At 33.9% G+C, this 19,656-nt stretch overlaps 1 protein-coding gene across 3 annotated transcripts in view; it reads right to left on the reverse strand.

The window, feature by feature from the left end:
* LOC115225708 (glutamate receptor ionotropic, kainate 2-like) overlaps positions 1 to 19,656 on the reverse strand; it is a 1,130,247-nt gene that overhangs the window by 558,826 nt on the left and 551,765 nt on the right. For all 3 annotated transcript variants that reach the window (XM_036499016.1, XM_036499022.1, XM_036499020.1), the window contains one exon: positions 9,796 to 9,951. In XM_036499016.1, coding sequence (XP_036354909.1) covers positions 9,796 to 9,951 — 156 coding nt within the window. The remainder of the gene's footprint in view (positions 1 to 9,795; positions 9,952 to 19,656) is intronic.

The raw sequence follows: 19,656 nt of genomic DNA on the forward strand, positions 1-19,656 counted from the left end.
AGATAGATAGATAGATAGATAGATAGATAGATACATAGACAGAGAAAGAGAGAGGGAGAGATCAGGAAGTTAAATGTTATCGCCGGTCATGGAGTGACCATTGGTTTTTTATTTTCTCACCTATGAAGCACTTAGCATACTTCGATACTTTGATGTGTTTCTGCTAATATTGACCCAGGCTGTGTCTAACTTAATTGCACCAACTGGTAAAGTCATTCAAATCAGAAATCGGAAAACATGGTCCACTCGAGGCGCGAGGTATTTTTTTATGGAGACATATCCGGGTGTAGGAGGTTTATCCGGGAGTGTTTGAATGACTTTGAACTTTATGGGGTCTGTTTCTGCTTTAATGTGTTTTGGTGTAACGTTAAAACAGCGGGGCCAATTGCGGTGAAATAATTCTGCCGTATTATTGTTATATGATGCGAGTATGATTTATGTTGTGGTCGGATAGTAAGGTGACCAAGACTTGGGTGTATCTTAAAGGCGATGCAAACATCATTCGGGAAATTCTGATGCAATATTTCCCACATCATGCAGATGACGTTGCGCTCCAGGTGGCGTTGGAAAGAATAAAACTTGAGGTTTCCTAGTCGACCCCAACAATAGTCACGGTCAGTCATGTCACCTGTCTTTTTATAATTGACCTTTGAGGTGCGTCAATTTTCATGATACTTTATTTCGTGTGAGAAGACTACGGTGGACAACAGTATTCAAGGTGGGGATGAAGCAAAAGTAGAGAAGAGACGGAAGTGGGCGTGGCTATCTCATGACTGGACAGTTCTGAGAATCCAGGATCACATTCAGTGGGCCATGCTGTTTATGTGATCGGCCCGTTTTTGTCCGCGATTGCTCCCAGGTCTCTGTTGTCGTTGGATGCCGTGAGAGTTTCAGCTGAATGAAGGGAGTATGGAAGTTTCCGGGTATCCTCTTTTCCGAAGTTCAGCTGCGTATTATTGTTTTCCACGCATTCAATGACAGTTAGTAGATCTGACTGAAGGCATATCCGGTCACCCACTTCATTGATGACCTTTTGATCTTAGAATCATCTGCAAAGATTATTACGTTACTGTGTTTGATGATGTCAGTAATGTCATTGATATAGATGATGAAAATAAGTGGACCCAACATAGTGAATTGTGGAACGCCACTACTGAGTTTGGCTGAGCTTCATTTTACTCCTTCGACTACAACGTGTTGGGTTCTGTTTGTCAGGAAACATTTAATCCATTTAGTACCTTTCCAGAGACACCAATGCTGGATAGTTCTTTCAAGGAGACCTTATAATCCACCCTGTCAAAGGCCTTGCTGAAATCAAGGTAGATGACATCAATATTCGAACCCTCTCCCAATGCTTTCAAAATGTTGTCAAGTTGATGCAGGAGCTGTGTTAGGCAGTTCTTTCCGTTACGGAACCCATGTTGGTTGGGGTTCAGCAGTTTGTTACTTTCAAGAAAGTGGGTTATCCTTGTGCATTGAGTAGAAATGTGGAGGCTAATGTTGTGGCAGGTTTTGACTGTTGCAGATTTTTGTAGGTTAAATTCCTTAATCGTGGCAATACAAGATACATAAAAATTTCATCAAAATATTGGAGCGCTTGACTCCTAATATTTCGATGAATTTTTTCAAGTATTTTTTATGATCACGAGAAAGGAATTTGACCTACGAAGATATGTCCTCCACTTTGATTAATGTTACATATATATATATATATATATATATATATATATATATATATGTATCTATAAATGTTCGTATGTGACTTTGTGTCTGTTTGTTCCCCCACCATCACTTGACAATCGATGTTGGTGTGTTTAGATCAAGGTAACTTAGTGGTTCGGCAGAATGGAACGATAAACTAAGTACCAGGCTTACAAAGAATAAGTTCCGGGGTCGATTTCTTCGACTAAAGGCGCCGCTCCTGCATAGCTCCTGAAACTGTGAGGTTTATATGTATGTATAGGTATGTGTAAGTTGGGTGGGTATTTGTATATGTCGTGGGTGTGTGGTTAACGTGTGTGTATTTGTGTGTGAATGTTTAGGTTAGGGGGATTGCTATATAGGTATGTTATAGAGTTTAGTAAAGGGAGATTTTATCATTAAATGTTTTTATGAGTTTTGGTTTATCATGGTAGTTTTGTTAAGGAATTCGTAGTAATTTGTGTCTATTTGCGATGTCTGTTGTTTTATTGCATTATTTCATTCATAATTTTTAAGTAGTGTTCGTTTTACCAAGTGAATATAATTTTTAATTCCATTTATTCCATTTCTCCGTTCATAATTTTAAGTGATGTCCGTTTCTAGAGCGGGAATGTGGGTTGTATGTGTGTGTGAGGGAGTATGAATAAGTATTGTGTTGAAGTATTTGTTTTTTTTTTTTATTTATCGTTGCCTAGACGTTTTTATGTGTATGTATAGGGATTTATATATAGGTGTGTGATTTAGTGTATGTATGTAGATATGGTTATATATAATTAGTTATATGTGTATGGGTGTATATATAGTTTATTTTTTGTTTTGTTTTATATTTTATATTTTATATTTTATATTTTATATTTAATTGTTGATAGGTTTATTTTAGTTTATATATTGTTTATATATTGATTATATATGGATTATATATAGGTTATAAATAGATTATATATTTATATTTTTTCATTAATATTTTAATTATTTTAAAATTATTATTTTCATATTTTAAGATATTGATATTTTAGATTGGAAGTCCACCTGAAGATTGTCGATCAAGACAAGAAACAATTGTAGTGGCGGTTTTTTTGACTTTTTCTTAAAATGTTATGTATTGATTAAGTCTTTCCTTGTTTGTTTTGCAAAATAGTGGTTTTGTCTCTAATAATATTATATATATATATATATATATATATATATATATATATATATATATATATATTATATATAATATATATATATATAGTTTCAGGAGCTATGCAGGAGCGGCGCCTTTATATATTTATTTATATATATTTATATATTGTTTATATATATTTATACCTATGGATCTGTGTATCGTGCCTGTGCGAGCGTGCGCAGGCATGTATGCACCTGTCGAAAGTAACACCGAATATTTTAATACACACAAGTCTGTCGAATTACCAGGTAATTTGCTGAACAAATATCAATAATGATAAATGGCAAGTTTGTATGTTTGTGAAATTTTTGCTTTACCTCCTCCGATATTATCCAGCAGACCTTGATGAAACTCGACAAGGTGTGTATGGGGATGGAGACTTATGCCCTTGTGGTCACTTACGCACTTGGAATTTTTAAAAAAATCAATTTTTAATCAGCATCGATGTTTCACAAATCGCAAAATTTCAGCATTTTTCGCACTAGCAATTGTGACATCAGTTTAACGGAAAATGCCGAGGTTTTACGAAAAATGTTTCATGGGTATAAACAGAAAGCATATTAACGGTATCTATTTAGCATTTGCTAATTATTCACTGCAATACGAATTGTTTTGATTTGCTAAAACTTATTATTTCAATTAGTTGTTTTAATTCCCCAGCGTTCCAGGTTTTGATTAGGTAAGGGCATATTATTTTTCAAGCAAAATTTAGGCATTTTGCACACGAGCCGTTGTGACATCAATTTGATGAAATCTGCTCCAAAGCGTAAAAGTTTGCCATTTTACCCACATGGCCAGAAATGACGACGAGACGGATTCGCTACCAGACTTTTTCGTCAAATTGGCCCTAACAATTAAGATATATTTTTAAGCTTTAAAAAATGTCGAAATTTGACGAAAAATGTTTCATGGCTATAAAAAGACATCCTATTAAGGGAAATGTATTACGGGGTACCTCATCTAGTCTTTAAATATACTTGTGCTGTTTTTCGATGCAATACATATAAATAAATTTATTTTCCGTAGTCGTATAGATGCATAATCGAATTATCAAGAGCTATATTTCGAAACTATAAGCTCCGATATACTCTGCTGTTTGATGTACAACTAGCAATTGCATACAACATAACCACAGTTTCGGTCAGTCTTACTCGATGGGCCAACATTTCAAAAAACTATTATACTGCTTCTGGCTGAAATTGACTTAATCTATCAATTTCTCTGAAATTACATACGTTCTTATATAAAGAATATACAGATCTGTTAACTTAACACCTGAAAGTCCTTCGCCGTTTCAACAAATAAATCAATCATAAAAATTGAACTTTAACACATTTATTTAAATGTTAAAAGAAATATTTAAGAGACGAGAAAAGGTTAATGTACAAGGTCTTGCGGAAGTTAGACAGTTTTCCGGCGAGGATATGTGCTAGCTTACGTCTATAGTATTATAATAAAGTCAATCAATAATGCATACAGTGTGAGGTATATAAAATGGCTTATACAAATATCGTATTAATTATTTTCCAAAACAGAATAGTCTAACTTTATATTGAATTAAAACTTTAAGTTCAAATATTTTGAGATTAGAATGAAATAAGTTAATTCAGGCGTATAGAGAGAGGGTACTCAGTAGAAATATTACCTGGAAGATAAACATACACAGCGAATCACATACGCAATTATTTACATATACACAAACATATATACGCCTGCGCACACTTATGTTTGTATGAATAAACTATTATATATATATATAAATAATATATAGATACATAAATGTATATGATATATATATATATATATGTATATATATATATACATGTATATATATATATATATATATATATATATAATATATATATATATATATATATATATATTATATTATATTAAATTAGAGACAAAACCACTATTAGACAAATCAAACAATGAAAAACTTAAGCCAATACATAAGATTATTATATTTATATTATTTAAATATATAACAAAATTATTAAAACATATAATTATATATATGTGTGTGTGTGTATGTTATGCATTTAGAAGATTGATTGTTATGGCCGGTTGGAGAGTGAACATCGGTTTTGCACCAATAAAGTGTTTAGTTGTATAGGCGACCCGTCAGGCACAAACGGCGAGAGGCAAAAATGATCTCTACAAATGGAGGGAAGAAAATATCTTAATTAGTTTTAGAAACAAAGAATATATATCCAGAATAAAACCTGCAGGTAGGGTTTCAGGCGGAACCGGGTTATGTCTTTTACATCGGTTCCAACGGTAACGGTTTATAAAGATGCTGGTGTGCTCCTATAAGGTAAATGGGGATTCCCAAGCATGCAACAGAAAGCATCTATAATTAGGGTATCGACTAAACACATCCTTTCTGGAATTTAAAACGGCCCCCGGATCAAGCGACTTTTCTCTCGGCAAAGCAAATCTTACATCGTTTTATCTCGTTGATAGATGATACCATTTTTTCTGGTCCTCGTCTTCTAAAGGCCAGAGACGCTATGTATCTGTGTATCTAACTCTACACAAAAAGACACAGCCGTAAACCCACACAGGGTATACATATATCAAAAGACAAGCTATTATCGATCTGTTTTAGCAAAACTGAAGGGTATATTACTACATTGGTAGAGGGCTGACCGGATCCAGCCCTCTACGCATGGATCCCTCCTAAAGATTTTTAAGGATCCATCTTAGAGGATGGATCCTTAGAAATTTCAATCCAAGAGTAAAGGAAGGATCATGATCCTCTGCTGCTTAGAATGCTGCCCCTAGCTATGGTAACAGTGTAGATTAACGGCGGGACTTTAAACAATCCAGGGAAGCTACACAATTTAAATCGTATCAATGCGGCATGTCAACTACTGAGAAAAGTTGAAAAAGTTAAGTGTCTACTCCCTAAAACGATGGCGAGAAAAATATGCAACGATATACATCAGGAAATTCCAGTAAGGACTTGGAGCAAATTTTGGCATTGACACCTGCATACTCAGCAGAACAGCGCGTCACTGCATGATACGAATGATCTAAAAATCCCCGTGCAGTTGTTTGGTGTTCAAGGAACTACAGTTCTTTAATATGTATGGATGGTGGATGTTAGTGTCTGGAAATCAAAATTGAATTTCCTTCTTTCTTGTATATATGAGAAACTAGATAGGGATTATGAGTTAGTGTGTAAATTTATAGGTTAATGGGATTACGTAAGAATTATTGCGGAAATGTACTGTACGGTCATTCTGGCATTTGGATTTGTGGTAGAATTTAAATGTGTAATAAAAGCTGTGGTTGCATGTGCTTACTGCCTCGTTATGTTTATTAAACCCACTCCTACTTTCAAATTATTTCCACTGACCACTGACTGATCTATATCTTAGTTTTTCTTTTTTTCTGTTTTCTTTATCCCTCTATTTATAGTTTCGGGGTTTTTATTCTTTATTTTTTTTTATTTTGTTATTTTTACTAATATTCTCTCTCCTTTCTCTTTCATTCTTTCTTTCTTTCCGCTTTTTTCTCTTTCTTTTTCTCTTTATTTCTTTCCTCTCTTCCTGTTTTCAATTTAACCATACTAATACACTCCCTATTTCTAGGACATTTTAAATACAAACCTTGACTCTCCAACACTGTATATAAATTCCCTACTGGGAATGACCAAGTTTAAAAATCTGCTGGATTTCACTCATAAGGTAATCTTACATTGCTTATAAACTCTATACTTGGAAGGACCCATATTAAACTCTGTTGGACTTTTAGATTTTACTTAAAGGATATTGAAATATTGCATATATACCATTATGCCTATAAAACGGATTTGCAAATTCAATACCCACACATATCTTACATCTATTTTCTTTCCTCCAACTCACTCTTTATTTTCTATCACATCGAAACTAACTATGACTTAATTTTTCCTCTCACACCGTCTTTGATGAAGGGATATTATTAATTAATATCCTAGAAACAGCTGTAATACCTTCTATCTATGAATTCTCTAATATCTATACAGCCTTGGTTTTTATCTTATTACGCAAATAATTCTTATACACACACGCACACACACATATATATAAATATATATACATATATATATATGTATATATATATATATATATATTCTACAAAATTCTATTTAGCCTAAATTGATCTTTTTTCTCCCACAAATTTATTCCTGTACCAAGCTCAATGCAACACTCGTTACGCACATCAGATTGTATCCAACTAGCATAGTCACACGCAGCATACAGCTTCCTGATCCTCGCAGCCTTTGTTCCGCCAAATAGTCTTGTCAGCGATGTGCCGGATTTCCTTATCAATGACAGTAGAATTGCTTCACTATTGACGTATCAGAAACAGATATGCGGGAAAATTAGATTATTACATTTGACATGTCCTTCCTTTCTACAACTATTATTCCATGATTTATATGGCTTAATTGATTGTGGTGCAAATGTGCATGCAAAATCAAGGCGTACAGCACTTAGTGAATCTCACACAGCTTCAAATGCTTGGCTGCGTTTGCATAGCAACTCAGCGTCTGCGAAAGCAGTTTCAAAGACGTGAATTATGACGTTGTGCATCACATAGCTCTCAACAAAACACGTCTCATAAACTACAGCTGAGTCTTTTACAAAAAGCATATTTACCTATTGTACAGAATCCTTTTACTGTCCTCTTTACACTTTACACATCACCTCCAAATCTATCCATTTCGACGTTTTAATCCTAACACCCTGCAGAAACACATTTCAAGAAACCAAGTCTGAAATTTCATTCGGTCATTTCACACCAAATCGGCAGTATTAATAGCTAAGACTGAGTCTCTTCTGTTTCCCCATCATTGATCTTCAGTTTTACCAATTTCTTTCTCATATATATGGCTTTTGTAATGTAGATTAATTTTTTCAGCAATTTTCTTCTATGACACACAAGTTAGAGCTAGTTTTAAAGAAATTTATTTCAATGAATATTGTTGCGCTTGACATCAGCTTTCGAGTGCGAGAATTCTATCGTAACGGTGTACCTATTTATCACAATTTTTGCTCATCACTTGGATTATATGTTTATCACTAGATTACACTAAGAGGGGTACTGAAAAGACCCTGGTTTTAAGGATATCGCGATAGGTCTAGTTGGAGGCTGAAACTTTCGAGTTATTTTACAAGGAATCGAAAAACCGAAGGACCGTTCCACTGAGTGAAACTGAGAGCGGAATATGGTGAATAAAATCATAGTCAACTGATCCTCCTGTATTTTCTTTTAACCAAAGCCAGAAACTTTTCAGCACCCCTTCATATATCGATGTGGGTTGAGGGAGTACTTTGCGTACGTCACACTATCATTTCTGCCATGTCCCAGGATTTGCCTTTACACCCGCTTCTCAATTTTCTGTAGGTAAATGAACTTCAAGCCCTCTCGAAAACAAAGAACCGGTCTTAGGTGATATACTCTTCATTGGCATTTAACCTTCCTGACCAATGTATCACGAACAGCAACATAGAGAGTAAACGTGAAACAAGCAGCGATATAATGAACAATACTTCGGAAGCTATTCTCTTTGCTAATCTTGTTTCCTTCCTCTGCCATCTACAAATGTTACTCGTATCAAGCATTTTCATCCATAGCCTGCAACATAAGTGGTACACCAATAAATCCGTCGAGATTGCTCGAATTATTGGTCAACGAGGCTCTCTCCTGTCGAAATCAGATCCTTAACTTAGTTACAACAGTATCTTAATGATTGGCTTCCCTAGTCAGGACCAACAGATAATTCATCCTCAACAAATTTTGACACAGTTTAGATGAGATTACAAATCGAATATTTCTCCCTCGTATTACTACTAATGCGGTCAGTTACAGACATATCATAACATATTCAGAAAAGGCCAATGCAAATGCTTAAATAACTCAGTCGCATATAGGCTTCAACTGCTGGTCCCCATACATACTGTCTCCTCACTCTCATCTCCCTCACATTATTCTCTTTCTTTTCTCCACTTGACGGAGATTATTCACTGTGCACCACAATCACACAGTTGCCTTTATATCACATGTTTATATTATTAACCTTGCTGAGTCAAATTTGCAACTGCTACGAAACTAAGCATTATGTCTATCTCTTTCTTCCTTGAACACTGCTGCAAAATTCAATACCACTTCATATCTTATAGTAATCATGTGTCACATTAAAGGCCTTAATTTCACCGTTGTCAAGAACCTGCAAAATGCATAAGGAATGTTTATTCCTCCATAACCAACAATTGATGAAACTAAATATGTTGTCCGATCAAGCTTCATTACACTGAAAAGCCTACTTGTATTCATTTAGTCAAATCACATCGGTTAACAATTCTTTTCTGCCATTAGCAGGAGGAATTCCAACCACGTTTCATGGTTTGCTACCTTAACAGTTCTTTTATAGGAACCACGTCATTAAGTTAAACTCCAGTCATATTTCTTGCCTGTCAGATTATATCGAACCGATGTCAAGTTTGACCAGAAAGTTTCCAGCAGTTATCATCAACTTTTCCTAAGTATGAATCTATTATTATATTATCAGATTTGTTCTTCAGTTTCTTAACGAGTTAGAGTATTACTTTGATGGAGGTGGATTTGATACTTCTAGCAGATCAGGAGCTGTATTCACAAAAACTTTTTATAGCTTCAGCTTGGTATTAATTGATGAGTTCTACGACTGGGGACTCCTCATCACTGAGTATTATTTTAAGTATACATTTTTGGTAACTTGACCAACAATGTAAATGCGGCTCGAATTGAATAATATAAATATCGGACACGTCTACAACTGTTCCTTTATATATCATCTCTTACTCCGAAGACTTGAGCTGGAATTCTGATAAAACAGAAGGGCAAATTATCGCTCCTGTAAATCAAAAACGAAAACTGTAAATTGTACTTACCTCTGCGGGATGCATGGAAGCTATCATGAGTGCGGACGTGTTGAACATCTTCAATAAGGAGGCTATTAGGTATTATTTCACTCAGAAGATTAATTTTTTCAATCGCAGAACGAAATGCCAATTCTTGCGATTCATTTTCTTCTTCAAAGAGGGCACCTAAAAACGACAACGGAAAAGGATTATGGTAGCAAAACAAACATCGTTTGAGTATATGTCAACAGGCATATCTATATAGATGAGGATCATTTCAAGTAAATAGTTTAAATACAAAAGTCACTAGTAGACTCTTTCAACAAAAACATGTCAATAGGTAGGATTTTATGCCGTGGTGTGTTTATTAGTACCTCTTATCCATTAAGTTCATCAAATATTTTTCTTCCTCCTCACTGGATACCTTACTTGAACAGAACAGTAACATGTATGTATGCATATATATATATATATATATATATATATATATATATATATATGTGTGTGTGTGTGTATGTGTGTATATATATATCTCTGTGTGTGTGTATGTATATATATATATATATATATATACCACACACAGGTAAATAATTTTAATATTGCTGTTTCCTCGCTGAAGTTTATTATATTGAGTTAACCGTTGCAGAGGAAATGATGCTGCGTAGGAAGCAATGCTCTTGAAAATAAACTGTTGAAACGAATGCATGAGGATAAACTCAGGAAATCGTAGAACATTCACGTCAAAATAGTCACATACCACCAATTTACTAAATATATACTTAACTAGAATTGATATCCCAGAAGTAAGATACCAATTATATAAGCATTAAGATGAACATAACTAGACACAAAAACACATTTCCATAATACACATATGTACAAGCAGACACATTAATGTATATGGTGGTTGCATTTGATTTTAAAGAAAACATTATAAGACATATTGAACTTCTGTGTGTAATGAAATTGATTCTTCTATATAATAATTAATTATATTTTTTATTAAATATTTTGATACCATTTTACAAACCTAATGAATTAAGAGCGTATCTATGAGTACCCATTTGTGTGATTATATATATGTGTGTGTGAGTGAGTGTGTGTGTATATGTGTATGTGTGTGTGTGCAGATATACACTCAGAAATATATACACACATAACCCATGCTGACAGTGCTTTCTCTCTCTCTCTCTCTCTCTCTCTCTGGCACACACACACATTCTCTCTCTCGCTCTCTATATCTGCCAAACACTCTTTTCCTTCCTCTTCACTTTGTATGTGCATACTTTAACATATGTATATGTGTGTCTATATACTTATATATACAAACATATCTATACACACACATATATGTATATGTATGTATGTATGTATGTATGTATAGATAGATAGATACATAGATAGAGATAGATAGATAGAGATCTAACATTAAATATCGAAGGCTAAATCACTTAAACAGAAATTTATATCAGCCAGCGATGCGGTAAAGCGAGTCAATTGATCAATCACATGTCTGTATACACAAAATATAGAAAATGTATGTTCAGAATGGTTCCATATGAAAAACAATCTAGCTGTAATTACTATCGAAGCGATTAATTACACTTTCCAAATATTTTCTCTTTGCGAACCAAGATGCATACTCCAAAATTAAACCAAATTCACAACGAATTTATCGATATCAATATAAGTTTATTTGACCATTTTTTGTATTGAATCTAAACGGTCATTTCTTTTCTTTTCTTTTTTTTTGCTCTGCCTAGTTTAGGATGTGCTGTATTAGTTTTAATCTGAAAGCAAAATTGGCACATCGTTCAAATCAGTCATGCGACACGCGTTTGTATAAGAAACCAAACGGTAAAGTGTTAGTATAATGTTTTTAAAACTTTCTGTATTTGGTCTGTGTAAATTTGGAAGGGAGGAGTGCATCAATTAAGTAGGTATACGATTAATCGGTATTTTATAGAAATCAAACCTACTCGCCTTTTAGTGCTATATGTAGATTCGTTTCTGTTTGTATATGTAATTATTAATCCTATGTCAGTCGTTTATTTTCTATTTGAAGATATGCACAGAGAAATATGTAAAATGAGTTCTTATTTGGGGAACATTTCTGTCAAAGGAAACAAAATTAGTAAAAACATTTGTAAGACAGTCAAACAAACATGAGCGTAAACATACACAGACACACATACACCTCCCCCCCCGAGCGCACACAATGTCTATCGTCCATATATACATACATTGTTATGTATATAGGTATGTATATTATGTGTACACACACATTTATATACATATCGCTTATATTTTTGTGTGCATGCTTGTATCATAAAATAGATAAAACAATATATCCAAAATTCTGTAATAACTATACGCAACTAGAATACTTGACGTTATATATCGCTTGCGTATTCATTGCAAAAAACAATACCGAAACATGTTTTTTCGGTACGTTGTATATATTTCTATCTTTATCGATTTGAGCTCTAAGCGTTACTTAAGCCGATTAGAACATTCCTATAGTTTTCTCAAGAAAGGACAATAATAATATTAATAATAATAATATTTGTTGTTGTTGTTATTATTCTTAATATTATTGTTATAGTTGTTGTTGCTGTTGTTGTTACTATAATTTTTATATTTTTATTGTTGGTATTATTATTATTATTATTATTATTAGTAGTAGTAGTAGTATTATTAATATCCTTCTTCTTACCACTACAACTATTTTATTATTCCCTGTGCAATATTATGAGTTTTGTTTTTGTTCTTCATTCCTGAAGCTGAATGTGTTATGGAATCTCCATATGTTCGCAATATTTTAGTTTATAATAGTTTGTTAATTTTACTGATCCATCTTGATATTGAGTTAACCACAATATAAAGGAGTGGTGGACCTTACTTTGATATATTCGAATGAAAAACATATCTTCCAAATGGCTTCGTTTTTTGTTGGGTGGCCAGCAAGAAAGCGATTTGGGAGATGAGTATGGTCAAATGAAGGTTAGCAATGGTTTAGTTTATCGTAAGATATATTTTCTAGACATTCTAAATTCAGTTTGATCCTTCCATTTCACATTGCATACTGTCATAAAGTTTTATAAGAATTTTGTTAGTATATTTCTTTAACCATTTTGATTCATATATTTTAGCTTTTATTGCAGGTATTGTATGTACGCGATAAATAATAGTATCATTAAATTTAGTCTCCGTAGTTACTTTAAGTATAGCATCACGCTTGAAATTATAACATAGGAACAAAATTACTACAGTAGATTTCCTATTTTAAGCTCAAAGTTACTGTATAAAAAGAGAAGATGCTTACAACTGTGTATCGTTATCATGTATAAAGTTGTATATCTATTGGTACACATTATGTACAGCATAGCCTTTAGATAGAAGACATTGATAGAGCAAAAATATCACAAATTAGCAGTTAAGAATGGATTAAATATGCAACTTGTCTATCTTAATTTACTAACACCCCTGGCAATAATAGGTTTCTCAGTAGTGCCCCCAGGTAAATTCAATGTGGGTACAGAGTCAACTAATAATATCAGATTAGAGGATGTAAATAAGCCCGGATTAGATGTCTTTTTCAATCGTCGAATATATTATATAAGATACCATTTTTACATCTCTGTGTGACAGCATTTTGACGAAAGTTTCGGAAATAGAAAATAAGCTTCGTTTTGCATTAAATACAACAGTTACAGAACCGTTTATAAATTATAAGCATGAATATTTATATATGTGTATGTGTGTGTCGTGTGTATATGAGCGTTTGTGTTCTCTTGTTCGTGTGTGACTGTGATGAACTGTAGTTTATGGATTTTTTTCGAAGTCAGAAAATTACGAGTTACATCACGGTGAGAGGTGTCGCGGACGAGTACGTTTGCTGTACGTTCGACATAGCTATACGTTTATTTGTGTGTGAATGGAGATTGTGCGGAGTCCCATAGGAGAGAAGGCACTTTTAACTCAGCAGTTCAGCTTTGAGTCACAGTAAAACACTGATAAAGCCTGATAATTTCTTTAAATGTCACCTGTAGGTGGAAAGTTATTCTTGCATGCTAAAATATGCCATAAATATTATAGAAAAATGTATATCGAGCTCTAAAAATATATCTGTGATTCTCTCTATCTATCATTCCCTCTCCATACACACACAAACACACACAACCACACACATAATATCGATATATATATATATATATATATATATATATATATCAATTAGAACAGATGGACACAGTATAATAATACCTAAAATCTCCAAGAAGTTTAGGAGATAGACAAAGAACATACTGTCTCACTCCACCATAGAATTTACTAAGTTTTCAAGAAGCTTTACATTGTTACAGACTCTGCCTGTCACTGATTTTTTTTTGTTTTTATGGGGTCAGTTTTAATTTATAGACTAGTTTATCAAATCCCTTGTACATTAGGTATAACAACTACTTCTCATTCCTAACTAACACTCAGTTGATTACATTGTACTACGACCCTTACGCATAAGTCTCCACTTCTTCCACAAACATTATACCTCAGACACATTCGCCAGTGAAAACAGCCTCGGTTTGTTCTACTTCTGTTACAAATAATTTTACTTCATAGAGCTACGTAGCGACATCATTTAAAAACTAGAATAACATAATAAGTAACAAAATTGATTATTGATACTTGAACCCAAACTGTATATTATTGATGTACATACTATTGATATGTATAGTATTGGAACGCAATATTCTTTTCAAATGCTGTGAGTACATTGTTGACGTCCATCATTGCAAAGATACATTCTCCTTTTATTCATACAGATTTGACTATATTATAAGTCACCAATATTCATAGTCATTTGACTATTTTACAATTCGCCAATATCAGAACACTAAATGTCATAATCGATAGAGAGCAGTAATGGCCCTTGTATTTGAAGAATTCACTTCGAAATTACATGTTTGTTTGTTTATTACTACTGCGTAAAATACTGGTCTTTCATAGTCTAGTGGCAGACAAAGCTTCCTTGTGAGAAATTTCATTTACAAGAACATAACTGAAACGTCATTAATCGTTCTTGCTCTTCGGTGGTAGCTTTAAATTATCTGTCAATTTTATTTGGTCATCTGGGGTTTGGGCATCTTAACACTGCCCATTGAAGCTTACATTCTAAGCACGTCTCCTGTCAAAAGATAATTTATTCCTTTACCCAACTTAAAATATACCACAGAGGTTACCGAATCACATTCCATTAAGAAGTTATTTCAAATCTCATCGCAGTTGGCTTTACATTTCATCCATCTAGAGCTGAGATAGTGCTACTAGTGCCTCCATCACTTTAATCACAACAAATATTTGGCGTTGTGCGTAATAAATTCAAATTCCACCGTGGTCGGCTTTGCTTCTGTACTTTCAGCGTCGATAAGTCAGTACTATTGATCACTAACAATTTCAGGCCTTTTAATTATTGCACAGGAGATAATTACTATAATTATTATTTAGGTTATTGCTACATTGTTTTATACAAGCTGTTCCAAGTCTAGACAGAGATCTTGAGTGGCATCAAGTTGGAAACTTTTCTAATTATAAACAATATTTACTAATCATAAATAATACCCATAGTAAAACGGGTTAGAGAGCATATCTAACCCACCTGTATTCTTCATTCCACCATGGATATTTTGTTTTGTCACTCCCATTATATTTCCTCTTTTTTACATCAACACCCATATTTTCTCCTACAGTAATACTTGCTGCAATGATGAAATTATTTGTTACTGCGATATTATTTGTTCTGTTGTATTTCAGAAATGCATTCTCATTTTTCGTTTCTTAGTTCAATTTCCCCCGACGAACATCTTTTTTTCCAGATATCCGTTCATTGACTCTGCACCTATTCCAGTCAATAATTTCCACATAATTGGCAAGTAGGATATCGGTTGAAAATAATGTCGCTATGGTTCGCATGTAGCCTTGCATTTATTCTGTCTTAGATTGCCTTTTGCCCATCTGTCTTGTCACCATTAGTTTTATTGTCTTATTCCAAACCATTTATATGTCTCTCCGCAAGCAGGCTATCACTGTTCCGTGGTTTATTAGAGATTTCATCTCTGTTGTCTGCTATGAGATTACTTTTATCAGTAGGAACTGTGTTTTCATCGTTTCATTTGCTGTTCTTTCTCTTATTGCTCTAGCTTGATCACATAATATTTGTTCCGTGATTTGAAACAAACCGCTATCTCTCCATTGATACATACGTTGTCGGTATACTCTATTATGAACATCATTTTCGTCTAACACTCCATGACCAAAGCATTGATTTTTTTGTTCCATCTACTCCCTGTGTGCTGGTTCCTTGCTGGATAACAACATGCTGAAGTAGGACCAGTATCTCCGAGCTTGCCGGGTGCAACACTGTCACCATCAAGGGATTCATTTTCGTTACCACTGTTATTCACAATATTTTGTTTTTGCATTGTTACTCATATGATGTTGCGATTATCAGGTTGCTTAATTACCGGTGTTTTTAATGTGACATCATCACTAGATGTATCATCAATCAAGACATGGGGAAATCCCAGCATCTTCCTTCCATCATTATTATTATCACTGATATCCTTATTTTAATTATTTTTAATCCTATTGGCCATTTTTAATATTTCCTCTGATTCAGCATTGGCCAAATTATTATGCTGTATTATTCTTAACGTCTTCTGTATTACTTTCAAACTGTCCATGCATTCTCATTTCAAGAAGGTCCTCTTTTCTCTTCTCCTTAGCTCTTTTGTTCAACGTTTCCTTTCCCATCATTTTACCTGCATTTACAGCAATATCTTTCGCGGCATATTGCAGCAGGTCTGCATCACTATTTATCAAATACCCGGCAAGTGCTCTCCTTTCACCCATTATATAATGGTCTATACTAATTAGTCCTCTGCCACCATTCATTTTTTCATATACCAGTCTGTCAATGTTTGCTTTAGGGTGTAGCACCCCATGCAGCGTCATCAACTTTCTCGCCCTTCTATCAAGTGTTGATATTTTCTCCTTAGCCCAAATGAGGATGGGCGCCCTATATCTGACCAACGCAACTACTCAATTATCATTATTACTATTATTATTACTATTATTATTAGTATCATCATCATCAACAACAAAATCATCAATATCATCACTATCCCTATTATTGTGGCTCATGAATAGTAATTAGAAAGGCATTAAAAATATATACATTCTAGTAGTGTCTGGTATATCTACAAGTCTCAATTAGGATTTGAAATAGATGCCAACATTCTCCGCTATAAATAAGTATCTTCGTTAATGGCGCTCATTTCATGTGCTAAATTTGTGTTATAATTATATATACATATATGTGTATGTATATATATATATTATATGCACATGTATATTTACTTCTATCTTTCTATCTCATTATATATCTCTGTCTTTATGTCTGTCTGTCTGCCTGTCTCTCTTTCTTTCTTTCTCTCTCTTCTATATATATATATATAGAGAGAGAGAGAGAGAAAGAGAGATAGATAGACAGATATATACGTAAGTGTGTGTGTATGTATTTGTGTATGTATGACGTACATATATGTGAGCGAGTGTGCGTATGTGTGCATCTGTGTTTGCGCGTAAGTCAGCTAATGTGAGAACCTTTCTCACAGACACACGCATGCACATACATACGCACAAAAGGCGAGTACATAAAAACACACACAAACACATACTTGCGGAACACACGTGCATGCACAAATGCACGCGCACACGTACACATGCATCTACATTAATACATTCGTATCGGTGTCAGTAGAAGCTAGATGATTTAATTTGCTTCTGTTTGTTTACAATAAAGTTTATATTTAGTTTCCATGATATTTCCTATTCGGTTATGTCTGACTGATAAGGCTAACTAACGTTCCTATACTCAAGAGAACAGTGTCAGATATTTTGCCAATATACAATATCAGCGTACTTCACATTCATCATGGTTCGGAACACATATCACAGAAACCAGCATAAGTTCATTTATATGAATAAGTTGAAAATAGATAAGAGCTATAAGTATAGTGATATCATGTATCATAGAAACGAGAAACAACGGAGTTGTTAGATTATTGAAATATATTTCAAGTATTCTTGATTTTCGCTGTTCTACTCCGCTTTTGGAAATATTGTTGGCATTTCAACTACCAAGAGAAAGAAATCAGTTTCATTACGTTACAAAAGACCTAAAGAAGAGTTGCCTCTTATTTACTTCAGTTTGTTATTAATCCATCAATCAAAAACCTTTGCCAAGGGAGGTAGTAGCTACGCAACAGGAGAAACAATTTCCCTTTCTATCTCTGTCAGCCAGCAGCCAACCTCGTGTTTCCCATAATCTTTTCCCCTTTTCATCCCTTGATATTGCTTAACTACTTATTTTGTGGTCTATCTATACTACTTTCATCGGGGGATTTTCTATGTATTATAATTCATTACAAATCAAGTGAATGTTTCATCTAGTGTCACCAGGATTTATTGTGCGATTAGTTTCGGAAGACGCCATGACAAAAACCTTTACGTACACGCACACACACGCAAACACACACGCGCACACACATACACACACACACAAATATATTACAGAAGGTTTGGAAGCAAGTACTGCAGATTAGATCCAGGTTCCTGGCCCGGCTATTCTGTCACAAAGCTCTTAATCCGATCGTAGTTCTTCCGTTTCTACTTACATGACTAATGCACTTAAAATAATAATAGGTATCACGTATCAATTCCATTCTCATATATTTATACTACTTTGTGAATATGACAGTGCGAATCTCCTTCTGAATTGTTTCATTTAGTAAACGAAATATAAGCAAATGAAAGTAATATCTGAAGTAATATTGATTTCTCCTGAGTATGCTCAAGTACGAATGTACCAACAGTAGAGGAATATTAGTTATTTATATTCTTTCCGCTGTTTGAGTAGTTCTTATTTTCTCGACCATAGCACAACGAAATGTGAATGTAATGCTCGCTCCTTTGGGATTTTATCTTAAGAAGCTTAGGGACGAGATTAACTACCATAAATAATCCATCTTGTTTGAGTCGATTATAACTGACCCGTTGTCAAAATAGTATTAAAATGTATTGTCACGTTGACTTTGGCCTTGAGTTGAAGGGGAAAATATTTCATAAAATGCGGTAAACAGTCCCCTCGTTCGGGTTTCAATATCAGACGATAAAATCATTTTTGTTACATTGATACTTCTGGAAATAATTTGCTTGCCATACGTAATGGACATTTAGAAGTCGGATAATATTAAGTGTGCTTTCCTGTTTTATGTTATGTTTACTTTAATATATTTTGAATGGGGGTGGGGATTTTGGAAATATATTCTATATATTCGCCAGCAAAATAAACCGCGTAATCTTTAATCCAAGTATTCTCATACTTTCGATTGTCTTTTGGTAGACAGTTAGATAACATTCCCTCCGGCGGTACTTTCAGATATACTCTGATATCTAGTGTTTCATTTTCATTTTGAATGCTGACGATTTTTCTAATTCTATCTTCAAAAATTACTTGTGAGGCACTTCGCATAATTTCAGATCTAATCACTCTATAGTGAACAATAAATAAATATATATGCATATATTTATATAAACATATTAAGGCCTGGGAGGGTACAAATGTAAGACATTACCAGAGAAGCACTCAGCTCGATCTCAGGCCTATCATTTCCGTCGGTTTTCAAACTAATATTGAAACTCTTTAAATGTAGAAAATCCTGGTTCCATGACGGTAAAACCACTGTGTGGCTATGGCAAAGAGTAAATTATAATCCAAATATTAAGAGGACCAATAAATACTTTAACAAATGTTTAATGGTTTGTTACCGCTCT

This window comes from Octopus sinensis, linkage group LG2 (assembly GCF_006345805.1).
Source record: "Octopus sinensis linkage group LG2, ASM634580v1, whole genome shotgun sequence".
Lineage (NCBI taxonomy): Eukaryota > Metazoa > Mollusca > Cephalopoda > Octopoda > Octopodidae > Octopus > Octopus sinensis.